This window comes from Giraffa tippelskirchi, chromosome 3 (assembly GCF_054371585.1).
Source record: "Giraffa tippelskirchi isolate mGirTip1 chromosome 3, T2T-mGirTip1v1.2.pri, whole genome shotgun sequence".
In the NCBI taxonomy this organism is placed as follows: domain Eukaryota; kingdom Metazoa; phylum Chordata; class Mammalia; order Artiodactyla; family Giraffidae; genus Giraffa; species Giraffa tippelskirchi.
In genome coordinates, this window is record NC_137277.1 from 17,864,264 (window position 1) to 17,890,052 (window position 25,789).

At 57.8% G+C, this 25,789-nt stretch overlaps 1 protein-coding gene across 4 annotated transcripts; it reads right to left on the minus strand.

Annotated features, from left to right (window-relative positions):
* Positions 1-18: 18 nt before the first annotated feature.
* Positions 19-25,789, minus strand: FMNL1 (formin like 1). Of its 4 annotated transcripts, none has more exons than XM_081577052.1 (26): positions 25,337-25,789; positions 16,200-16,283; positions 14,611-14,724; positions 13,791-13,864; positions 13,333-13,416; positions 12,862-12,999; positions 10,636-10,744; positions 9,849-9,925; positions 9,564-9,657; positions 8,591-8,665; positions 8,177-8,287; positions 7,012-7,161; positions 6,422-6,523; positions 6,000-6,252; positions 5,461-5,784; positions 5,143-5,267; positions 4,280-4,482; positions 3,600-3,834; positions 3,370-3,438; positions 2,526-2,606; positions 2,308-2,437; positions 2,009-2,172; positions 1,656-1,757; positions 1,413-1,508; positions 1,017-1,137; positions 19-500 (listed from the first exon to the last, which is right to left on the minus strand). In XM_081577052.1, exons 1-26 carry the CDS (start codon positions 25,463-25,465, stop codon positions 397-399), a joined length of 3,348 nt encoding a protein of 1,115 aa, XP_081433178.1. In that variant the 5' UTR covers positions 25,466-25,789; the 3' UTR covers positions 19-396. The 4 variants fall into 4 exon arrangements, with proteins under 4 accessions (XP_081433178.1, XP_081433175.1, XP_081433179.1 ...); XM_081577049.1 differs by having other exon boundaries at positions 10,636-10,764; positions 12,858-12,999; XM_081577053.1 differs by lacking the exon at positions 19-500 and adding an exon at positions 746-844.

A 25,789-nucleotide genomic window follows, 5' to 3' on the forward strand; every position in this document is an offset into this window, starting at 1 on the left:
ACGGAGTGGACGCGGATCTTTTGCAAACGTCTTTATTAATCTTCTATAAAAATAAGGTCCATGGGGAGTCCTCGGAGCTGGGTCGGAGTTGGGGGAGTGGAAGGGGCGCGAAGTTATCCTTTACATAAGTTACAGGCCGGGCTCCCGCTGAGCCCAACTATGGCTGTTGGTGGAAGAGGGGTGCTGCAAGCAGCATTTGGGGGGAGGAGCCATAGATGCTTCCCCCTGTGGCAAGATGAGGGGTGCCCCTGCCCATTCGAGGGGCGCCCAGGGGTGGGGACCTTGGTGGAGGAGGCTGCCCGGCCCAGCCGAGCTGAGTCCCACCTTCCTTGAGTCCCGGGTTGCCCCTCCCCGCCCCCGCTCCCAGGCCTCGCAGTCCGTCTGCAGAAATAGTGGCTACAGCGAGATGTCGGAGGTGACCTGCAGCGGTGGTCCCGGCGGGCGCCGACGAGCGCTGCGTCGGCCTGTGTCTGCGCGGATGTAGGGCTGGTTCCGTAGATCTGCCGGCGGAGAGGAGAGAGATTTACTTTTCAAGGGGTCTGCCCAGGGTTGGGACACCACTCCAGGGCACAAGCCTCACCCCTCCAGGTTGTGCGCAAGTGGGAGAGAGCCTGTTTGTTTATCAGACCTCCTTCCAACACACCCCAGCCAGTGCCTGGCCCAAGGGAGGGCAGCATGACAGACCCCCCAGGAGCCCACAGGGCTGTGAGCAGCCACTGGGATCCAAGGTCCAGCTGGTGGGTACCTGGAGGCTAGAGGGGGATCTCCTCGCCCAGGCTGGCCTCATAGAGGAGCCTGGACGTCCTCTTGCCAGTGCGAGCAGTGAAGGGCACCGTCTTGAGCACTGAGGGTTGGAAGGAAGGAGCCAGGAGAGAAAGAAAAAAGGGAAAAAGACAGAAAAAGTAGCAAAGAGGCAGTGAGGCAGACAGATCCCGCCCCTCCCCCCAGGGTTGGGGGGTAGATGGAAGACAGCATAGGACAGACCAAGGACAAGACAGCCCCTGCCAAGCCCCCACCTGTGATGATATCTTCAATCGCCCCATCACGGTCACTCTCATAGATGAGTGGCTCTTTCTGCTGCTTCCGTTTCAGCTCAGAGATGAGGTCCATCTGTTGCCGCCGGACCTTGGGAGGGGACTGGGGGGAGGGCGAGGGTATATAACTCCAGCTCCAGGATCCCCTGCCCCCCTGTGCCACTAAACCCTAGACCACCTGCCTGGTCCCCCACAATAAGAACAGCTGGCATGAGGAAAAGGAACCCATTCCCCACCACAGGCTACAGAGCCATCCTGGCCTTGGGCAGGGTCAGTCCATAAAAATGAGGGTGCGGAGGAGGACCAGATCTTTGGGATGAAGATACCAAGCATCAGCATCACTGGATCCCAGTACCAAGTTCAGCAATAGTTGCCTACCTTGGGTGCTTGGGGCTCCCCTTTCCCCGGGGTGTTGGTGCCTGCCTCCTGGGCAGCTGCTTCTTTCTTCCACTGTTCCACCTCCTGCTCAGCTTTCTGAGGAGCCAAGGTGGATCTGCATGAGGGGAGTCATCCCTTCCCTAGTCCACCCCCAGCAGAAATAGCCCCCACCCCTCCCACTGCCCATGTGGAGAGGCTGCAATGCCCTGCATGGGTCCCAGCCTGCCCATCAAACAAACATACCTTATAGGCTTTGATGAAGCGACTAAAGAGGGAGAAGAACATGGAGGGGGATGTGGTCTTGGGGTTCTCTCCGAAGTACTCCACCACAGACTCGTAGGCTTCCTGTGGGCACAGCCTGTCAGCCCTACCAGCCCAGACCCCTCGGGTCCTGACCACTGCTCTGTACATGCTAAGACACTGGCCACTTCATCTCTCCTCCTCCAGGCAGGTGGCTGCTCCCTCCTGCCCCATCCCCTAAGGCGTTCTTGCTGGGATCACGGGTTCCAGGCCTTGGCTACACAACCCTACCTAGGTGGTCCTTTGCCCCCATCCCAGCCTCCCTACCTCCCTGGCTGGGGCCAGCCCCAGCCCACCTGAGCTGTCTTGCTGTCTGCCAGCAGCTTATCCATGACAGGTGAGTTGACCCTCAGGAACTCCTTGAGCACCACGCAGTCATCCTGCCTCACAAACTCCCGCTGGGTCAACTCCAGGCCTCGCTGCAGGGAGCGGACATCCCCCAGCACGCTGTCCAGGGACACTGAGTGGGAGGTGGGACAGTACAGAAGCAAAGAATCAGAGAGGCAGCATTCCCGTCCCATTACGTCCTGAGCTCCCCTGGCTCTCTCCCAAACTGTATCCGTCCCCAGGGCTGAGCCCCACCCCCCACCCATACCTGAGCCAGCCTTGTCCAGAAAGTGCAGGTCGCTGTGGAAACCTGTGAGCTGTGGGTACTTTTCAGCAATGACCTTCACCAGGTAATGCAGCAGCGTCTGCTTGCGGTCAGTTGACTTCATCTCCAACAGCTGCAATGAGGACCTGCTGTAAGCCACACGCCACCAGCCATCCCCCATCCCGCAGGTCAGGGGGCCCCCTCCTTCCCCCCCTCCTTACCGCATCCAGACTCTGGAGCCGGAAGCCATAGGCTGCTCCACGCTTGCTGCTGTTCATGTAGTTGCCAAAGGCCAGGACGATCTGCAAGAGGTGGGACAGGTGGGTGGTGGGGAGCTCAGCTGGGTGCTGGGGCTGATGAAACCCCCTAAAGTATAAATTACACAAGAAGACAAGGTGGCCAGGAATAAGCCCTACACTCAGCAGCCACCACACTCCTGCATGGATGCCTCCGGTCCTTGACACACGTATACACGTGTTTAACACATATGCACAGCTAACACCATGGCACACCCAATTTGGTCACCTGCTGTGCTGCTCTCGGTCACTCAGTCATGCCTGACTCTTTTTGACCCCATGGACTGTAGCCCCCCCAGGCTCCTCTGCCCACGGAATTTTCCTAGGCAAGAACATTGGAGCGGGTTGCCATTTCCTGCTCCAGGGGATCTTCCTGACCCAGGGATCAAACCCACATCTCTTGCGTCTCCTGAATTGGCAGGTAGATTCTTTACCACTGAGCCACCCATCCCTACTCAAGTCTGTGCTGCCCACACCTCATCTGAGGCTGTGGGGTCAATGCCCCTCTCAGCCATTTCTATTGGTTCTCAGACAATAGAAGACTCTGCTAATGAACACTCAGGCAGGGTGTGAGATGGGCTGTTGGAATGTGGCCCCCAACACCACCTTAGCGTTGTCGTCCTGAGCCTGGATGTGAGAAGTAAGAACCTTACAGTGGGAGCAGCCCAGCGCCGCAGGGCAGGGCCTGGGTCTCCCTCTCACACAACCCAGAACACACAAGCCATCATGGGTGGTCTTTGTCTCCTAGACCCTTGCCCTAGGGTCTCACCTCCAGGATCTGGCGGAGTTTGTCCGAGGACTTGATAGATATTGATGCTGCAATGATGGCATTCAGTTGCTGGGGGCAGGATGGGGGAGGCATGGTAAGCTGGGGCGGGAGCGAGGGGGAAGCCCGTAGGAGGCTCCAGAACTCTCAGATGCCCTCTCGGAGACCAGGCTACCAGCTGCCTCCTCCCAGATCCCAGCCCAGGCCGCACCACCCTGCCAGCCCGCGCACACCGGCATGAGCATCTGGGCAGTGTCTGGGAAGTTGCCCAGGAAGGTGAGCGTGTTCATGCGCTCTGGCAGGCGGGGAATGCGGCTGAAGCGCAGCATGAAGCGGTCCTCCTCTGACAGCTCCTCTATCGGTCGCTGCTCCCGCTCAAAACGGGTGATGAGGCTGCGCTCATACTCTGTGGGCAGGAAGCGGGTCAGCAGCTCCAGGAAGTCCAGGCCAAGGGTCTGCAGGTCATACCTGTGAGGGGAGGGGTTGGCATCACTCCACACCCACCAGTTCTTGAGAGCAGGTCTACCCCTACCCCATCACTTGATCGAATAAATGAACTTAAGCATTTGCTGTTACCAACAGCTTAAGAGAATAAGAGATAAGAGTCAGAGGAAGTTGGAAGCTAGGAAGCCAGAATCCCAGACATATATCGATCAGTGGCAAATACCCAAGCTGTAAATGCCTGAGCCTGAGTGCAAGGAGGCAAGAAGACAAAAGGAACATCTCCATCTGAGAATGGACTCACAGTATGACCTCAGTTTTCTTAACCTGAAAATGGGAAGTTTCCTCCTCTACCCTCTGACCAGCGTTGGTATGAAACTTGATGGACTCCGTCCCATAGCTGGGACTGCCCAACAACCCCATCCTAGCAGAGGGGCTGGGCTGCCCACAAGCCCAGGACAGAGGTACTTACGTTTCGATGGCCTGGCAGATGCGATCTGCCCCCAGGTTGCCCTTGCGCAGGGTGATGGCCAGGTTCTTGGCCCGGTTGGCCTCGATGAGCGTGGCTTTGCTGGGGGCCTTCTGGGCTGCCTTACTCTTGAGAGCACTAAGGTCTACACTGGGACCTTGGGACTTAGTCTTGAACTGCTCCTCGAAGTCACTCATGTCTAGCTCCTGAGGGTGCAGGGAGAGGAGGCGGTGCTGGGCGGGGCCGGGGTCTGGTGTGGTCCGGGCTGAACATTGTGCTCTGTGCTAGAGCCATCTACCCAGCCCTGACCAAACCATCAGCAGAGAAATAAACCAGTCAGTACTCAGCCTGACCACAGGCCTTGATGGGGGAAATGGGGGAAGCAGATGAAGCAAGAGCAGCACCCCACCCAGGGGATCTAGACTCCAAGCCGTTTCAGCTGAAGGAAGAGCTCAACTCGCCAGGGTTAAGAGGAGAAAAGGGAAGAACATTCCAGGCAGCGGGACAGCATGAGCAACGGCCTGGAGGCAACAGAACACATCCCTTTTAGAAAACTGAAAGTGAGGCCCTGGGTGTCTGTGGGAAGGTAGTGAGTGAGGGGCCTGAGAGGGGGAAGAGAGAGGCCAGGCTTAGGGGAGGTTGAGCACCTCTGTAGGGATGGAGGGAAAGCCTCCAGGGGAATCAGGATACACTGCCTACTAACTAGATGCACTAAACCACTTTGGTTTAACCCCCATTCCTGGGCCTCCATGCCCTCCTCTGTAAAATGGGTAGAGGAGGTGACCACCCCCCATGCCCAGCATGATCCAGGCACGTCCCCTCCTCCTCCAGTGCCCACACTGGCAGCAAGACAGAGCCACACTCACCTGTAGCACCTTCTCATCATTGAGCTCAGTGAAGACAGTGCCTGTGATCTGGTTGGGTTTCAGGGCTACCCAGTTTAAGAGTGGCATTCTGAACTTGGTCTGGATGGGTTTCTTGGCCTTCACTCCTGAGACAGAGGGAGTGAGTGGTCACTGGGGCAGTAGGTGGTGGGATGACTGGAAGGAACCCTACCCGGGTCCAAGGAGGACAGACAAGGCAACCTGGAGGCCCACAGACAGAAGGTCCTGGAGGACAGTGAAGCCAGAGCCCCTCCCTCTATCCTCCCTTCTTTGCCCCTCTGCCCTGGGCAGTCCACTCACCTGGGCCCATCTCTGAGCCAGGCCCTGCCTGAACATCAGAGGGACCTCCCGGAGGTGGCGGGGGCGGCGGAGGAACCGGCCCGTCCGCGCCCGGAGGCGGCGGTGGCGGCGGGGGTGGGGGCGACTGGTCGCCTGGCAGAGGCGGCGGGGGCGGGGGCTCGGGGCTGCCTGGGAGGGGCGGGGCAAGAGGGGGCGCCAGGGGTGGGGCTTCCTGCTGGGAGGGGAGACCAAGCAGTGGGGGCAGCGGCGGTGGGGGTGGAGGTGGCGGTGGCGGTGGCGGTGCCCCTCCAGGAGCTGGCTCTGCTACAGGTGGGAGTTCCGAGGCTAGAACCGGGTAAGGAGGGGGAAGAAGGTGGGATCAGCGGCGCCGACCCGCCCTGCGCATGCGCACTGGGCCCATCGCTGCCCACACTCACCTGAGCCACGCCCGCTACCAAAACCTACCTCTTCCACCTCTCCCGGCTTGAGACGTCCCCAGGCTCCCCCTGCAGCCCCCCATTCCTACCCTCCTACCCCGCCAGCCTGAAGCTCCTGCACACCTGGGCTGGGGGAGCCGGTGGGCGCCCCCGGAGTCGGGGCATCACTGCCGCTCGGAGTTGCCACAGCGACCGGGAGAATCTCGATGGAGACCGCATCCCCGGGCCCCCTCAGGATACGGATTAACCCCTTCTCCTCCAGCTCCTCCACTTTCAGCTCTAGGGCCGACGGCCGCGCCGGGGCAGGGGCAGGCACTTTCTCGGGCTCAGAGGGATGTCTGGAGGTGCCCATAGGGGTCGACTCGCTGAAGCGCTCCTGCGAGCCCCGGGGGAGGGGTTAGGAACCACCGGCAAGCCTGGCACGGAGCCCCCATTCTCTTGCCGGGGTGGAGGGACGTGTCAAGCCTAGAAGCCCCCAGATGATCTGTTCTTGGGAGCCCGGCCCACCCCTTGTTCCCGCCCAACCCATTTCCCCGCAACCTCACCCTTAGAGTCTCTGACTCCTTTCGGGCCTGGCTCAGCTGCTTCTCCAGCTCCGCGATCTTGGCCATGGATTCGTTCTCCGCGTCCCGAAGCCGCTCTGTGAGCTGTGGCACCAGCCCATGGTGAGCTCCCACCCGCAGCCGGGCATTATCACGGCCGCTGAGAGGGTGGCACCAGGCATGCCTGCCTGGAGGGCTGGTGGAGGCTTCCGGATGTGCTTAGCCCCGGGGGAGCCTGGCACTTGAACCCAAGTAGGGGAAGTCCTGAGAGCACTAAAGTTCTCTCAGGATGGGGAACCAAGACACCACTGATGAAGGAGGGAGATGGAGAGGAAACTGGGCTGGCAGGGGCGCCCAGGCACCCAGCTCCACCCAAATCAGGGCCTGGGGTCTGACCCCCTGGAGGAGAGGGGATCTGCCTTCCTCAGAGGTCCAGCCCAGGGGAGGAGCTCAATGAACATTCATTGAGAGAGACACCCAAACGATTCAGGTCAAACTCAGGGGGCCCCCCATTCACACCTAGAACCAGTGCCTGATATCAGCGTGGGGGGCTCTGTGGGCCTGCTCTCTGCCGGTTCAGGGGCAGCTCTCACCAGGACCACATGCTCCTGCAGCCCCTCCATGTGCTCCAGCACGGCATTCTTGGTCTCGGTGTCCTCCAGCAGCGCGCCCACGTCAAAGATGTTGTCCAGGTAGGCCTGAATCTGCACCTGCAGCTTGTCACTCTCCGTGAGCCGAAGCCTCTGTTCCCCAGACAGAAGGTGCAGGGTGAGGCCTGGTGTAAGAGATCTTTCCAATAACCCCCCACCCCATCACCACCAGAGCGAAGACAAAGGGGCCTGAGCCATAGCCCACTTTTTTGTTTGTTTGTTTCTTTTTATTGAGTATAATTTATATACCATAAAATTCACTCCTTTAAAGTGTACAATTCAATAGTTTTTAGTATATTCACAAGGTTGTACAAACCTTCACCACTACCTAATTCCAGAACATCATCCCCAAAACAAACCCTGTCTCCATTAGCAGCCACTCCCCCATCCTCTCCTCTTCCAGCCCCTGGCAACCACCAATCTTTCTATCTCTACTGGACCTACCTATTCCAGACATTTCATTTTAGGGAATCATACAATATATGGCTTTTGTGTCTGGCTTCTTTCACTGAGCATAATAATAGCATAAAGTTTTCAAGGCCCATCCCTATTGTACCATGTATCAGTACTTTGTTCTTTTTTGTGGCTGAATAATATTCCATGGAATGGACATACCACCCTAGCCTGCTTTTCACTTTTTGTTGATCCTGGCTTTCAAAAATCCAGTCCCAAAGGCCCTGCTCATCTTGGGAAGCCTCACAGAGAAATCAGAAGAAAGCTATAGCTTGTCTGCTCAGGCCGAACCAGGAAGTACCAAGCCCCTCTGCCCACCTTCCCCAGAGCAAAGAACTCTCCCATGACCCAGACCCATACAGCAAGAGCCAGTTCCTGCTTTGGCTCAGAATCTCTGTGCTCCCCATTGTGTCCTTTCTGAGTCTGGTGCTCCCAGAGCCAGACCCAAGGCCTCCCAGAGCCTGTTCTAGAGCCTACAACAACAGCTCCGTGATCTGGGTGCCTATTTTGCAGCAGGTACCTCTCTACAAATTTATAGTCTTTATTATTTCTGTGGTTCTCCTATTTTACAGATGCTAACCACTGAGGCATACTCTGCAGCAGGCAAGTGGTTAAGTCCCGGGGTTGGGGGTGGGGTGGGGGGTGCAGGGCTAACCTCCAAGTACAGGTCCAGGCCCAGGTGAGTGAACTCATATTGCAGGAAGACACGGAAGTTCATGTTCTCCACTGAGTGTACCACAATGTTGATGAATTGCATGCAGGCCACCTGCAGGGGGGCAGTGAGCAGGTCTATGATCCTCTTGGTGGGGGGTTCTCAGTGACTTCCACCCCCTAATTTATCCCCAAGTCCCCCACCCTTGCTCTATTTTTCACCCCACTAATCAGGCTGTGTCCCATACATATTTTCCCCCACATCTCTTCCTCCCAGCCTCCCTCTTGCTGACATCCACCCCTCCTCCACCAACCACTCAGTCCTCATACTTGGCAGGAGCTTAGCCCAGATCCCAGATACCAGGCTCCTAGTTGCTCCTGGCACCCGAGGGTGGCCTGAACCCAGGCCTGAGCTCACCATGAAGTCGATGTTGCTGTCCTCATTCCGGAAATATTCCATTAGCTTTTCAAAGCGGTGCTGCTCTCCACATACCTGGATGGGAGGAATGGCTGTCACTGAGGTCCCAGTGACATACCATCTAAGCCGTCTTGCAGCTGCCCACCCCCTTATGCCTCTATGGGCTCCTCTCAAATTAAATCTAAGTCAGGCCACGTCATTCTGCTCAAAACCTCTCTTCCCTCTTGATCTCTCACAGCCCTCCCCAACACTGACTCCATTCTGGCCACTCTGGCATCCTAGTACATTCCTACCCTAGGGCCTTTGCACTTGCTATTCCATCTGCCTGATGAGCTCTTACAGAAGACAGCTACCACACCAATCCCTCACTCCCCTCCCAGCTTTGCTCACATCTCACCTTCTCCATGAGGCTTTCCTGACTACCCAGCAACCTCCCAGTTCCCCCTCCCTCTAGAGCCTCCCTAATTTTTTTTCCCTAGAATATTTATCATTCTCTGACACCATGTAATTTACTTATTTATTGTATCACTGATTATCTGTCTTCCCCTGCCTCCTCTGTTTCTTTTATTCACTAATGTATCCCAAGTGCCCACTCTGTGCCTGACACACAGCGGGCCCTCAATAAATATCCATTCAAGGAATGCATGACCGTATGCTGCCTTATGCATCATATTCTCATGCAGTTACTTCTCATGAGCCTGTTAACCAGAGTCGGTAACTCTGAGATGTATGGATCAACGCCAGTTTGGATCTGGCAAGACTGAAGGTCAGAGGTTCAGCAAGTCCCCGTAGTTGTCCCTGTCGCCCCGGACGGTGCCCCTGTGTGACCCTGTACCTTCCCTTTAGATAAGGAACCCCCACACCCCACAAATACCTACCCAGCATCCCCCCGCCAAATACCTACCCCCAGCAGAGGCCACACCCGCCAGCAACAGGGCTCCAAGCAAGTACATGTTACGTGGGGCTCCATTACCTCCTTGAAGTTGTCAAAGGCGGAAAGGATGATATCGTGTCCTCCCCGCACCAGACACACGGCCGCCAGCAGCTCCAGCACCAGAGCCTTGGTTCTGGGGAGAGAAGAGGCAGGTGGTCCCTGGAGAACAGGCAGGCCCCACAGCAAAGGTGGACATGGGCCTGGCTGGGGAGGAGGACAGGGAAGCTGATGGGAGTGGTCCTGAGAACTGGGGGACAGAGTAGGCAAGGGGTTAAGTAGGAAGAGAATCTAGACACGGAGAAAGATTAGGGGCCGGGACCTCACCTGGGGTTCTTGTTGTTGAGACTCAGAGCAATCTCATTGACACAGGCTGGGTGGTTCATGACGAGGCTGAAGCCAGACTAGGAAGAAAGGAGAGGTCAGCTCCTCCAGGCAGACCCCCAGGACTGCCAGCACCCTCCTGTTCCATACCTCCAGCACGGTGAGCGCCATGCCATTCAGGTCTCTAAGTGCCCTAGGAAGTTCTTTGTTTGTTTGTTTATTTTTTGCCTGTGCCAGGTGGTTTGTAGGATCTTGGTTTCCTGACCAGGGATGGAATCTGGGGCCCCAGAACTAAGAGCACAGATTCCTAACCATTGGACCATCAGAGAATTCCCAGGAAGTTCTTTATATCCAACCACAGCCTCTTCAGTGGCTGCCAAAGCCTGGCCGTTTTTTTTTAAATACTTTTGTTTGTTCAAAAACCAGTGTCAAGACTCAGCATCTTGGACACAGTGAGTCCCGAGAGGCCTGCTGAGTGAGGAAGGACTGGCTTCACCAATCACCCCTCCAAACGAAATAACCCAGAGGCTGCTCTCCTGTGGGTATCTAGCCTTTCTTGATGGGGGTGCCTATGCCCCCATGTAAGGTATGTCCACACCCCTAGCCATGTCTAGGGTATTCTAGGTGACCTGGCTAGGAGGGGACAGAAATCTGTGTTTCTCCTCTTAACAGCCCGTCCCCAGGATTCCACTGGGGACAGGGTGGGAGACAGTTGGTCCCAGAACCCCAGCAGTTTAGGCAGTCCCCAAGGAGGACAGTCAGAGCCCATGCCCCAGGCCCAGTGGCCAACCTGGTAGTTCATGATGGCACGCAGACACATGATGCAGACGTGGACATCGTCCTTCTGGCTGACGATGCGGGAATTTCTCAAAGCCTTCTTGCTGTGGGCCGGGGTCAACCTGTGCGGGTGGGAAGGAGGCTACAAGGGTCAGAATCCCAAACCCTTCCTGTTCCCCCACCACTCAGATGGCTTCCTGCCCACCCAACCAAAGAAGCCAGGTGAGGGCAGGAAGTCCACCTCAGTCCTTAGGCCTGGCGCTTGGTATTTTGGGGGGAGATTAAGGGCGGAGTCAGGGAAGTAGACCCCTAACAGTGACTTGGTGGCATTATAAAGAGTTGCTGTATCATGGGAACTTACAATATACAGAGAGCTTATAGAAAGCAAAGACCTCCAAAGCTTGTAAACTGCAATGAAAATGATCTCCACAAGGTGGCGCTCATGGCCACATGGGTTTATCTTCCATCTTACGAAGTCAGACGACTGCCTTGAGTCAAATCCCAGCTCAGGGTTTGCGAGGTAAATTACTTAATCTCTCTGGGCCTGCTTCCTCTTTTGTAAAATAATAATGGTATAACAGCACCTTCCTGATAAGGTTGTTGGGACTATGAAATGAGTTTAGAACAGTGCCTGGAACAAAGTAAGTGCTATATGAATGTGCTCACTGATTCTTTGATAAAAGATAGGTGATTTTTTCCATTGTCACAACCACCAAACTTCCACATCGGGTCCTCAAGACAATTCTATCCCATTTCCAACGTCACTGGGAGATCCCACTGCTCCCTCTGCCTGCCACATTCCCGTCATTGCTCAAATGCCTCTGAGTCTTTGCTCATGCTATTCCTTCTGCCTGGAATGCCCTTCCCCATGCCCACCACTGCTTGTAAAACTCGCAAGACACAGTTCCAGTGTCATCTCTTCTGGGATGCCTTCCTCATGGCCCAGGCAGTGGCCACTTCCCTACTTAGAGCTCACAGTTGTAACTCCCTGACAGCCTGTCACACACTGTCCCCTACTAGATGGAAGGCTCCCAAGGGTGGTGTCATCTGTCACCTGAGCACCTACCACCATGCCTGGTACACAGCAAATGCGAAAAAAAATGTTTGTTGAATGAATGAACGAAGAAATTGGGGAGGGCTTCCCTAGTGGCTCAGTGGTAAAGAATCTGCCTGCCAATACAAGAGACAAAGGAGACTTGAGTTCGATCTCTGGTCTGGAAAGATCCCACATGCTGTGGAGCAACTAAGCCAGAGTGCCACAACTGTTGAACCTTTGCTCTAGAGCCCAGGAGTCACAACTACTGAGCCCAAGCACCCCAGAGCCCATGCTCCACAACAAGAGAAGCCACTGAATGAGAAGCCTACACTGCAACAAAGAATAACCCCTACTCTCATCAACTAGAGAAAAACCCACATGGCAACAAAGACCCAGCACAGCCAAAAATAAATAAAAACTATTAAAAAATAAAAAATTGAGGGGCAAGGGTGGACTTCCTTGCTGGTCCAGTGGTTGAGACTCTGTGTTCCCAATGCAAGGGGCCCAGGTTCAACTCCTGGTCGGGGAACTAGATTCTACATGCTATGACTAAGACCTGTCACAGCCAAATGAATAAAAACTAAAAAAAAAAAAAAAAAAAAGAAGAAGAAGAAGAAAGAACTATATTGTGAGAGTTTAGGTCTTAAGATGAAGTTGTTTTCCTGTCCCAGAGAGGGAAGGGAGGCACCCAGGGTCCACACAAGGGTTCAGAGCCATCTCCCCTCTCCTGCCCTCCCAGCTGGATGTCTTAAGTTAGGGTAGGCTGATGTATCGAAGCAGCTGAATCCAGGGGTGGATTCAACCTGAGTTGAATACCTCACCCAATCCCACCACCACCCTGGGAGCCGACCAGGCATGCACCAGCCCCTAGGCAGCTACGTACCGGGGAGAAGGGGGGCACCTGGAGGCCGCGTGGGAGAAAACAGGGGGTTAGATGAGTACAAGAGGGGTCCCCCCGACCCAGAAACCCGCTCTTTATCCCAGACTCCCCCTCAAATTCCAGCCTCTACGTGCTCACCCCAAAGGCTTCTTAACACACCTATCTCCTGAGCCCTGTGTGAGGCCCTTACTCTGATCCCCGATGCCAGGCAGCCCTCCCACCACCCCCAGGGCCCAGGTGGAGCAGGCTGAGTACAGCAGTCAGGAGTGAAATCTCCATTCACCCCGCCCCTGCCACCCCAACCCGGTGGGGGGCCCACATACTTGATGGTCAGGTGGCGACTCTTGGGTGGGGGCGGCAAGGATGAGGGCGGACCCTTGCTGAGATCTTCCACCGACTGCTCCAGCGGCTTGCTCTTCTCGGAGCCCGGGGCCCCGTTGTCTGTGGTCTCCATATTGTACCTGCGGGCATTAGACTGTGGGTGGAGGCCAGCCCAGCAGGGCCCTTAAGAGAGGGGCAGGGGGCACCTTGGGAGATTGCAGGAGAAACTAGGGGCCGGAGGAGCAACAGCGTGTGTTCTTGACCCAGGGTTGGGTCTAGTAGGTCCCAGCTGGCTGTCAGAGGCCCCGTCCATCCCTGTCTACAGCGGGCCTTCAGGAAGGGGCCTCGCTCGGGGTCCACTGCAGGGCTCCAGACTGGGCCCAGGGTGCGCCGTTTGGAAGTGGCCAGAGTAGTGGGTGAAAGGCAGGAAGGTGTGGACTCTGAGGGTTGGCATGAGGGCAGGGCCAGCTTACGCGACGGAGCACTGTGCGAAGGCCAGGTACTCAAGCAGCACGTCTAGGCCACGGTTCTCCTCGTTGAGGAACTCCTGCACCCATCTGTGGGACACAGGGCTCCCTGAGGGCAGGCCAGGAGGGGGTGCCGACAAGAGTGGGCACAGCCAAGGGCCCCAGGGCCCTTCCCCCAGAAGACAGCAACCAGCCCCCACCTCAGAAGACCCGGTGACACCACGGGAGGATGCTAGAAGAACTCGGGCAGGACCCCACGGCCCAGCCACACCTCAAGGGACCAGCCAAGGGTGGGCAGGAGAGGAGGCAGGGAAGCTGTTCTTGACCCCCATCCTGGAGGGGGGGCCCACAGGCACAGCCTGGAGTGGGCATGGGGAGGATAGTAAGGGGCCCCCAGGGGCTCCCTGCTGGCAGAGCTCTCTCCCTCCCCTATCCTCCCCACGGAAATCCAAGCCCTCACTCACCCAATGTGGTTGGTCCTCAGAGAGATCTCCAATTCCCGGAGCACCTGCGTGGACTCCTGAACTCGCCTCTTAAACTGGGAGCCAAGAACAGGGGGAGTCTGGTGGGTGGGGCCCAGGCCTCAGCCAACAGGGCCCGCCCGCCCCCCACAACTGGCCTTTCACGCTCAGCCGCCCCCACCACCTCCACACAACTGCCTGGCAGAATAAGCATTCTCAGGCCACACGTACTCCCCCTACACAAACACACAGGGTGTATGCCACACGGCCATGTGCAGACACAAAAGAGGCACACCAATGCCTCCTTACACACACGCACACACACGTACATGCGGACAAAGGATACGCACACATTCAAACATGAACACCCTGGGTACTCACGCAGATGTGCACATCCATACACAAGTACAGGGGGTACACAGACATAAGATACAAATCCACATACAGACACATGGGGTACACACACACACACACACATACCCCTGTTCAAGGACTCGATACACATACATCCATATGTGGACACAAAAGGGCACACATAATACACACACATACACATCCATGCCTGCACACATAGTGTGCACATGTGTACATATACACTACACAAATACATACGAGTATACATACACACATCAGAGCACAAACAGGAGCTGCAGAGGAACCCATAAAAGTGCACACCCAGGGCACTTGCAGTCCCCTATATATACACCCTCATCCGTGTACCCACACAGGCCTGCAGAAGAGCTCACACGCACAGTTCCTCCAGCTGCCCCAGTGCTTGCAAAGTGCGGGGGAAAGGGACAGAGAGAAAGAGGGGGACAAATACCCCGAGGTTGGGCATCCAGTCTGCTGCTACTTTTCGGCTGACCCCACCGGTTTCCAGGTAGCTCTTCAGCTTCTGGATATAGGCTGCTGGGGGGTTCTTGACTTGAAACCGCTCCTGCAGTGATGGAATGGGGTGTACCAGGTACCAGCCAGGGCCACCCCAGGGCAAATGGCCAGCCCTTGCCCCAGAGCCTCGTTCTCAGCTCGGATCCGAGGTCCCAGGCTGTCTTAAAAACCCCCACCTCCAATACCAAAGGCACAAACCCAAACAATCCACCGGGCCACTTTAAGAGATCCCCGATCCTGGGCCAGGCCACCCCTTCCCTTCATGGTCACAACCTGGGTGCAGTGTGGAAGGGTCCATCGTACCATACACCCCATCCTGGAGGGGAGACTTGGGCAGGTCAGTAAGTGGCACCCTCGCAGCCCCCTGCCCTCCCTGGGCCTCACCCCAGCCCAGAGCTGGGAATACAAGGCAGAAGAACAATCTGGAGGGGCCTGAGGAGGGGCCAGCGCCTGGCAGGCTGGGGTTCCCTCCCCCAGGGCTCTGCCCCAGCTGTCCTGTAGGGACCTCTGTGTGTGAGTGTCCAGGGCTCTAGGAGCCACTCAGACAAGAGGTGGAGGCCACACTAGAGCCCCCTGCCCAAAGGAGCTCCCTGCCTTCCCAACCCAGACCCCTCAGAAATGCCCGCCACCACCCTCAACCCCTCACTTCTCTCAGGCCTTTATGTGCCCAACCTGAGATGCCAAAGAACAAAGACCCCCTACCCCAGCCCCGAAACCTCCAGAGGCAGCTCCCCGCCCTCACCCCCCAGACTCCTGCCCTGCCAGCTCCTCCCATCCCAGTCCATTAGCTGGAGCCGAAGGCCCAGCCCTGGCTCCCAGGGGAGGCTCCCTGCTCCCCAACTCCCCACCCCCCAGCCTCCTTCCCTTGCTGAATCACGGCAGCAGCCAGGCCCCACCCTGCCCCAGCTGTACAAAAGGGGTCCTTGCTGCTACCATGGACAGCAGCCCCACAGCCAGAGGGCCCGGGCAGCCAGCATGAGCCAAGAAGGCGGCAAACCCAGACACCTGACTGAGCACCAGGAGCCAGTGGCTCTGGTCCCTGCTCTGCCCTCTGGGAACTGGCTGACTTGGGAAGCGGCTTGATTGACTGCAGGTCCTTTGGACCCAAGGTCAAAGGAGGACAGGGATTCCCGACCCTCCTCTCCACCCTCCAAGGGGTGGAACAAAGATGTCCAACCCCGAGACTGCACCTGCTCTTCCCCAGCCCAGAGGCTGCTCCAGGGAGCTCAGCAGGAAGGATGGGGATGTGGGCCCAGCCACAATGGCAAGTGCCCTGGGCCACCCCTGCCCCAGCTCTTCAGAGGGCAGACCCAGCCCGGTTCATGTCTCACCAGGTCCCTGGGGAGGCCCATGCCCAAGAGAAGGGGATTTCAGAGTCCAGCATACGCCCTCAGCACGCTCCCCAGATGCTACACTGGCCCCTGGGCAGGGTTGTGGTCCTGCGGCAGAGTGGCCGTGTCCCCTCCCCTGCCCGTCGCAGCCTGGAGGGCAGGGCACCCAATGATGGGCGGGGCCTGTGCCCACCTGGTCACATATGAGCTCCCACTTCTTCTCGTTGTCATACTGGCTCAGCAGCTGGACCTTGTCTGGGGGCAAGTTCATGCAGTTCTGGGGAGGAAGACAACCAGGTAAAGAGATTGAGTCTGGTGATCTAACATTCAGGGGAGGGGAGCCTGGGCATCTTCAGGGGACCCCCCCTAGAGGCCAGCTCCCTATGGGTCCCTGTCCCCATCACACCCCTGGAGATAAGGAGCATTAACCAAGGAGAATACGGAGAGGAACACCCCTCCGGAGGCCCAACAGCGGGAAAATGAGACTGGGATTTGAATCTGAGCCTGCCTGACTCCAAGGCCTGAGCTCTGTCTGTCACCCATGGCGTGGAGGCAGGAGCGTGGGTTCTCAGCCTGACTTCTGGAGATCTCAGGCCCCTCTGGGCTCGTTTGCCCATGCGTGATAAGCGCGTATCATCTCTTCTCCCATTTGGGTGGGAAGCTAACAGGGACCCATCTTCATCCAAGCCCACGTGTGGCCAGGAGTGCACCCTGCTCCGTCCCCATGTGCCAGCAGATACCATGTGTGTTTAGTCCCAGCTCAGGGCGCCTGTGTCTCACCAGCACCACAAAGCCTCTTGCAAGCACAGCCCCCAACAGCCCCCAGCCCTTCCCAGCCCCCTCCTGCCTCATCACTTCAGGACAGAAGGAGTTGGGGACAGGCTGAGAGGGATGAGGTCAGACAGGCCGGGAGTTCCGAGCAGGTGACCACTGCTGCAGGGCCCAGGGAGATTCCAGGGGAAGGCCACTCCGTCACAGGAACCGGGGAGAGCAGGCAGCACGCTGGGTCTGTGGCTCTGGTGGCCCAGGCTGGGACTCCCCTCCAGAATTAAGAAAGGTCAGCATTGCTCTGCCTGGGCCCTCCGCCCCCAGCCACAGATGACAAGGCTACAAGGTGGCTGCCAAGCCTCTCCCCACAGGACAAGCTTAGGGTCCCACCTAGGGCTATGGAATCACCAGGTGCCTCCAGAACTAGGGTCTTCCTGGGCACCCCACCCCCCGGACTTTGAGTGTCTCCCTAATAGAACCAGGAGATGATGCCAGTTCACCTCATTTCAGTAAAACCCAGGTTTATTGAGGGTCTACTAGGTGTCAGGTCCCAAAAAACAATTCTAGCCCTCAAGGAGCTCAGAGTCTGAGTGGTGATGTGGGAACCCTGGAGAGACCCAGCCCAGGATGGAGGAGCCCACCCCCACCCTCCCACTGTCTGCACTGATGGCTCAGACTACACATATCCTCGGTCACATGGCCCTGAGCGGAGGCCACAGCTGGAGCAGAGATGGAGCCACACCCACACCCGAGGCTTCTCAGCCAGCTTCCTCTCTGGGGTGCTGCATCTAATTCTGGGGCTCTGGCCAGATCTCACCCCCAAAATCACAGCTTGCAGTCAGCCCCAGACACCAGGAAGCTGCGTGCCCTCAGCCCCTGGTTGCCCAAGTTTTCCGGCCAGTGCCCCACTTGAGAGGTGAAACGGCCTGTCCACCAGGCCCCCTCCCCGAGCAGGAGTCTGGGGATGGGGCTACGTCATCCCTCTCCCCCGTTGCGAAAGTGAGTCTGGATTGAGGAAACCACCCGCGGTCTCATCTGCCACCCTCCCCCAACCTGGCGCCAAGGGCCTGGACAGCTCCTGCCCTCTGGAAGGGACTGCCCAGGAAGGGGCCCTGGAGCCCAGAGCAGGGTCCTATTGGCCAGAAGTCCTCCCTGGGGCCATTCTCTGTCTCTGTCTCTCTCTTTCTCCCTGGGCTCTCCTGATCCATCCCTCCACCCTACAGAGACCCAGGGTGGGGCAGAGCTAAGGTGGAGGGGGTGGGGGAGCCAAGACTGGGCAGCGAGGAGGAAGCAGAGAGAAGGCAGGCAACGTCAGGGAACCTGGACTGGTGGCCAGCACAGAGGAAGGAGTGGGGGGGGAGGGGAAAGGGCGCAGAGGAGTTGGGGGAGGCTCAGCAGCTTAGCCTTAGAGGGGATCTCTGCTTCCTGATAGGGGTCTTAGGGGCCCTCACCCACCCTGGGGACTTGTTGGCTCCTAGAGTGGCCCCAGTGGCACTTCTAGAGGCAGCAACTAATCCTCATAATGACTCCAACAACTGCGATGCCAGCTTTGCCTGAGGGCTGACCAGCCCTGCTCACAGAGGGCCACCTCCCCCCATCCCCACCATTACTGGCCCCGCTATCACCCATACACTACAGGTTCAAGCACAGGTTGATGACCTGCCCAAGGTTAGGAAGCCAGGACGAGGGGAGCCAGGCTGGCTTTGAGCCCCAAGCGGACTGGGAACCAGCGCCCAGGTCCACTCCCCCACTTCTACCCCATGGCTATTACTGGGGAGGGGGCGGCCTCTCCTGGGCCGGCACACCTGTCCAGTGGTGGTGGGGGAGGGTACCCCTTTGCCCCTTCCCCACCTGGGCCTCCTCAGGCCCCCGGGCCTGCATTCCAGCCTGCCAGACAGGCTAAATTTAGGCTCAGAAATCAGAAATAGCTCTGACAGCACTGAGTGCTAATTAGCAGCTGTTCCTTGGAGGTGCCCACCGAAGAGACGAAGAGACGAAGAGACGGGTCCCGTGGGGAGCAGGAAAGGGACAGGTGATGGCACTCACTCTGAGTGGGGTGAGGCCACCCTGGAAACATCCACAGACCACCAGACTTGGGGCCCTTAGTGAGGAGGCAGCACTCGGGGGCTGGGGGCTGGGAGACAAGCAGGAGGTTGGCTGACAGTGCTCATATGAGGAAAGGATCCTGAAGTCCAGGTGTCTGTGGGGGGTGGGGGGGACACCCACCTCCTGCGAGGGAAGGAGGGGGAGGCGGCTGCGACGTGGATTACCTGAGCTGGATTCAGGGGACCCACCTAGCCTGACTACTTCTCTGCCTTCTTGAGCCTCAATTTCCTCCTCCATAAAATGGGCACATTTCCCTCCTGCCTCAGACTCAGGACTCCCAGGACCACCCAGTGAGGTGCCATGCTTTGATGTAACAATACTCTTCAGGGGCGAACCATGGTGAAGAGACACGTCACAGGTTGGGGGTTGTGGGAGTCCACTGAAGCCCCCAAGGCGAGGGATGTGTGGCAGATAGAAGTTTGTGAAAAGAGCCGGATAAAGCAGACCTGTCTCCAAAGCTCAGCCAAAAAACGAACTGAGCCTTCAGCCCCCTCCCCCGCTGCCCTTCATGCTGTGAGGGCGACTCATCTCTCAGGGCGTGACCGTGACCGTGACCCTGACTAAGAGAAGAACCTTCTATTAGAATGTGTGGGGGATCACTCGGTCTCCTTCCTGCCCCCCTCTCTGGGTGTCAGAGGGGCCTCCAGCCCTGCACACTCAAGAACAGCCTCTTGGAGGCCATCCCCTCCTCCGCCTCCCTGACATCTTGGCAGGTGTCCCTGGAAACTGAAGGGGCTCCAGCTACATCTGGACACAGCCACACCCTCGGGTTTCACTTTCAGTTTGAGCTGAGACTCCGTCCCGACACACCTGCCCACCCTTTCCCTAGGACGCCTAGCCCATCAAGCCCCAGGATGCCCTTGAACTTGGGCACCAGCCCAAATTCTCAGACCAGTCCCACAGGGATTCCACAGCCTGATGGATCCAGAAGCAAGCCCCTACTTCCCCATCCCTCTCCCCCGCCCACCTCTACGTAGCCTCAACCTTCGTCTTAGAGCTCTCAGTGCGGCTCCAGAAACAATCGATTTTATCCACTTTTCAAAATTCTGGTATATAGATTTTCTAGGGCTCTTATAAGCAATCCAAGGCTTAGAGGGGGATGTGGGGTAACCTGGCCCTAGGATCAGGTGCTGAGAACCCCACAAAGCTAACAGCTTCTCCCATCGGGGTTGAAGGGTCCCCATGGCAGGACCAAGGCAAGCAGGGTAGAAGCCAGGGCAGCAGGTACGGCCCTTATCATCCAAGCTGGTAGGAGACTAACAGTGATGACAACAGTAATTAATATTCCCTAACCATACTGATTAAAAAAATGATAATAATGAATATTCCTCCCAAACATTCACCCCATGCCGTGTGACTTACATCTCAACAACAATCCTACAAAGTATTGGGTTGGACAAAAAGTTCATCCAGGTTTTCCATAACAACCTACAACTTACAAGCTCGAACAAACTTTTTGTCCAGCCCAATAGATACGATCCTAATCCCCATTTCACAAATGGGAAACTGAGGCCTGGAGCCATTATGCCGCTTGCCCAAGGTGACCTCGAAGCCAGCTGGTTAAGAAGCCTCAGTTTCCTCGAAGAAAGGGCGCTCAGAGCAATGAGAAATGTGGGTCCCAGGTCCCCAAGGGTCTTCCTCAGACAGCCTGGCCCCTGGGGCCTGTCTGAGGAACCAAGCCCGTTTCCTGCCACCCAGCACCCTACGTTTCCTGTTGTTGCCCACACCGAGCTCTTACTCACTGGGGAAGCCCCCCCCACCCAGCACACCCTCTCTCAGAGGGAAGTGGAGGCCTCCCCACCCCCTCTCCATGTGCACACAGCTACCGTTAGCACCGCCACTGCCCCACCCTCCAGGAGAGGTGGGCCCTCCCTCTCGCGGTTTCCGGCCACCAGTAGCTTTCGTCAAGGCCCCACTGTGGCTGACCTGTGCGATGGCAGGGAGGGCAGCCTGGCCTGAGGTGGTCGAAAACTAAAGATGGCACCTGTGGTTGGTCTTGAAGGTGGAGGTGGGGGAGGGAGGAGGCAGGGTCTGGGCCCCTTCCTCCTCCAAGGGGCCCCGAGATGAAGAGGAGCAAATGGGTTCCAACATCCTCCTGTCCTCATGGTGGACAGTGTTTATTGAGCACTTGCTCTGTGTCAGGCATCGCGCTAAGCACTCTATTTAATCCCCTCGATTCTATTTAATCCCTTCGCGGATCCTAGTAAGCACACACACACACACGCTTTTGATTTTTTGGTCGTATCACGTGGAATGCGGGATCTTAGTTCTCCAACCGGGGATTGACCCCGCACCCACTGCAGTGGAAGTGCAGAGTCTTAACCACGGAACCACCAGGGGAGTCCTTGACATATAACCATTTTTCTTATCTTTTAAGGAAAACTGAAGCTCAGAGCGTGTGGGTAACCTGCTCAAGGTCACAGAGGTAGTAAGTGGCCAGGACAAAGCTCAAATCCTCAACTTCATGACCCCAAAGCCCAAGGAAGCTCCTCCACCTTTCCCATGAGTAACCCCTGCCCTTCTTAGAGGCTGGGAAGCCTGAGCCACCTCCCAGGGCCCCGTGTTCCCAGGAAAAATGCAGAGGTGGCCCGAGATCAGCCCCACCTGTTCCTGCCCATCTCCCCCTCCCAGCTCTTTGCCAACTGGTCCCAGATGTCACTGTGAATCACGCCGACCACATCCCCAGGTCTCTGGGGGCAGCATGTGCCAGGCCTGTTTGCTGGGAATGGCATCCCATGGCCTCTGCCCAGCCCAGCCTCTGACCACAGAGCCACAGCCCCACTGGGATCCTCCATGTGAGACCCCAGAGACAGGAGACACAGGGTAGAGTGACCTCCATGCGCCAAACTTCGTCTTGGCCCACCCTAGAGGAGGAACCAATCGAGAAGGCAGCGCCTTGGTTGCAGTCGACAGAATGAGACACCCACGTTTGCCCTTCACCTCTAGTCCCAGTCCCCTCGGGGAAGGGGTCCAGCTAAAAGCAGGACTCCCAGAAGCCACACCCTGCTTGGGACTGTCTTGACCTCCCCACACAGCCTGGCCAGGTGCACACCACCTTGGGCACATGCTAAGGGCACCCCAGGGTGCCAGGGCCATCCGGTGAATTCCTCTCCTCTCAGAGGCCAGCATGACTTGGGCTCCAGCACATCACAGCGCCTTCCCTTGATCCCTTTGCCCCAAGGCCACAGGATCCTCCCCGCCCAGACAGATTTAGGGGTGTCCTAGGCCAGACTGTAAGCCTGGCACTTCCGGCAGGCCTTGGAAAGAGTGCCCTGCCATCCTAAACCCTGACCCCTGCAGGGGAAGGGCTAAAGGAGCTGGAAGACACCCAGCGTTTGGCAGGGCGTAGGAGAGGCGAGAGCACAGAGCTTGGCGGGCTGGTTTCCCACTATCGCAGCAGGCCTGTGTCTCTGGGCAGCCATCGCTCCTCTGCTGTTGCTAAGGCAGCAGGCGGAAACCCTGGCGCAACCTGCTCTTTCTCCCCACCCCCATTTTAAGCCGGGGCACCCCTGTCTCTCACAGTCTCCTCGGAAAAAGAGCCCCCACCACCCATTCTTGCCTGGGAAAAAGGCTGCCCCCAGGGAAAGGGAAAACAAGCACCCTCACCTTCTGTCTAGCAGTGGGTCTGGTCGGGGCACCCCTGACCCACAAGAGGGGTCCCACTGCCAGAAGCCAAGCAGTGGTTTTGTATGGGATCCTACTCCCCACCCAGGAGGAAAGGGCTGAGCTTCAGTGAAAGGAAGAGGTTCCCTGGGGACATGTGACCAGATCCCAAGGGGAGGGCTGTCTGTGCTTCCCCCATCCAGACTAGAGGATCCCTGGATGTGTGAGGTCCACCCCCTCAGCAGTCTGAGGTTCTCCTCTTAGATATTCACTGAGGACAGGACTCAGCTCTGGCCAAGGAGGCAGCATTCAGATGGAGGGTGTGCAGTGCTCAGTCGCTCCGTCATGTCTGACTCTTTGCGACCCCATGGACCGTAGCCCACCAGGCTCCTTGTTCCATAGAATCTTCCAGGCAAGAATACTGGACTGGGTTGCCATTTCCTACTCCAGTGGACACCTTCCCGACCAAGGGGTCGAACCCACATCTCCTGCATTGGCAGGCGGATTTTTTACTACTGCACCACGGAGGCACCTCCTGTAATCCTTGTTACTGGCCCTATGTATGTGTGTGTGTGACTCTTTACCACCGCATGGACTGTAGCCCGCCAGGCTCCTCTGTCCATGGAATTCTCCAGGCAAGAATACTGGAGTGGGTAGCCATTCCCTTCTCCAGGGGATCTTCCCAACCCAGGGATCAAACCTGGGTTTCCCCCATTGCAGGCAGATTCTTTACCCTCTGGGCCACACTGCTAAGTCGCATCAGTCGTGTCCGACTCTGTGCGACCCCATAGACGGCAGCCCACCAGGCTCTGCCGTCCCTGGGATTCTCCAGGCAAGAATACTGGAGTGGGTTGCCATTTCCTTCTCCACTGGGCCACACTAGGTTTAGCCAAATCCACAGCCCCAGCCAGCCTCAGGCAGGAGCCAAGGGTGTCACCCCAGGATGCGGTGAGGAGTTAGAGAAGCCAGGTTCTTAGCCAAGCGACCTTGGGTTGGGTGTGTTCTGATCATGCAAGACATGGGACAGGCTGATCCCTCCCAGGAAGAAGGGGGAAGTGTAAACACACTAGGGTTCCTGGGGGTTGGGAGGGGTGAGACCCAGTGGGTGCTGCTGCCCTAGATTTCCACCCAGCCTCTACCGCTATCTCCACCAAGACACCCTCAGACCCCTCTCTGGGCCTCCACCCTCCGTGCCCTGGTTCTTAGGCACCCCTAGTGGCATTCAGTGTCAGACTCAGCCAATCAGAGCAAAGGCCAACAACAACAAAAAAACGCAAGCAGGGCAATCAAGTCCTACACAGGCATTACCCTTGACTTTTGGATTTTCCAGGGGTCTGAATTATTCACACAGCTCCTCCCCATCTCTTCATAACAGAGAACGCGGACTGGGTCCTGGGCCTCACCCCGAAAGCCCAACCCCCCATCCATAGACGCTTAAGGGGAAAGACAGAATGGTGTCCCCCCATTCAGGCTGGCTGGGGTCCAGGGATCCACCACTAACTCAGGCTCCCTCGATGGCCCCTTCTCCCTCTTCCAACTCTGCTCCGCTCCACTCAGCTTTGTGCAGCCATGGGTTTGGGGAAAGGGAAGCAGGTGGAGAGGTAGGGTACTAGGGGCCTAGCCTATGTGAGGTATCCTCCTTCTCCCCGCCTCCCTCTCCCCGAATCAAGCAAGGTGGATAGATCAGAGCCCACCCCCACCCCTCAGCTCCTCCAATCCCTCCTAGGCTTTCTCCTGGGAGGGGGCAGCAGCCAAGATTTCCAGGAACTGTTAGGAGGGGCCAGGCAGAGGATCTGGCAAGTACGGCCTCACGGCAGGCCAGGGGAGGGGAAGTGATGTCAAGGAGGTGGAGGGGACGGCTACCGGCCTGCATGGCTCTGCTGCCTGCAGCTCCCTCGGGCCCCCACCCTCAGACCTGCAGTGCCAGCCTGCTCAGACTTGGAAGTGCCTCTGGGGAAAAGCACGGCCTTATTTGCCTGTCACCCAGGGTCTGGCGAGGGAGCTGACAGCAGACAGGCCACCAGGCAATTAGTTAGAGAAGGGAGCCTGGGACCGGGCTGAGGTAAGGAGGGGGAAGTGAGAATGAGGGGCCTTTCGCCCTCCCTTCTTCCACCAGATCTTAGGGAACCCTGACTTAGCTCTGGAGCCCCCACCCACCAACTGCCTCCAGGTTCAGTCTGAGTTGGTGATTTCCACTTTGGTAGCCTAGTCCCCAGTCACCTCCAATTCCCTGGAGCAGGTGACAGTGCGGGAAGGGGGCTTTCAGACTTTTGCTCCACCCCAAGCCAGAGTGACCAACCCATCCTGACCCCGCCCTTCTTAATCTGAATCCCTCCAGTGGGTGCGAGGGGAGGCCCAAGATAAGGACCCACAGACAAGCATTCCCTAACACAGAGGGAGGGAGAAACACAGCCAGCCCCTCTGCGTGACCTGACAACCCAGCTCCCAGCAGCTCAGACACCAGCAGATCAGGACCCCAGACACAAGCAGATGCTCCAGATTTGCACCCGGCAGCTGGGCCTGGGTGCAGAGGGAAAGGGGGTGCCCCCGGGACCCCACTGCACCATCGCGCTCCCAACTTCCTCACAGGACATTTTTGTTTAGACCTTTAGACCCAGAAGCTCTCGGGGAGGGGGGTGTCTTGGGGAGAGAGACTGGGCGATCGCAGAAGAAAGTTTTGGGGGGAGAGTGCTAAGTCACTCTGAAAGAAACCACTGTCACTCCCACCCCCCCCCTCCCGGAGGGACTGCCGGGGATCTCCAAGCGGTACCTGAGCCCCCGGGGGCGGGAACGCCTGGCGAGCCCCTGTTACCCCACGCCCGAGCCGCGCGCACCGCGCGCGGTCATACTCACCAGGACCCGGTTAAACCTCTCCTCCAGCTCTCCGGCCGCGGGCATGGGCTGCTTGGGCGCCGCGGGCTGCTTGGGGGCTAGCGCAGCGGGGCTCGCGGGCTGCTCCGCGCTGCCGGCCGCGTTGCCCATGGTGGTCCCCACCCAGTCGGCCAGGCGCCTCCAGCCTCGGAAATCCAGCTTTCCCGGGGAGGGAGGACAAGGCTCCTGGCCTGGGGGGGCGAGAACGGCAACGGCTCTCGGCGGCGGCAGGGGCTCGGCGACTCGGGCGCTCGGATCAGCGGCGCGCAGGGACCCGGGCGCGGCGTCCCATCGGGGCGGCCCCGTCCGAGGAGCCGGGCGGCGAGCTGCGGGGTGGGGGGAGGAAGTCAGGCTGCAGGCCGCCGGGGCCAGAGGGCTGGGCCGGGGGCAGGAAGCTGCGGCGCGGGCTCCCCCCTCGGTGATCTTCTAACTTCT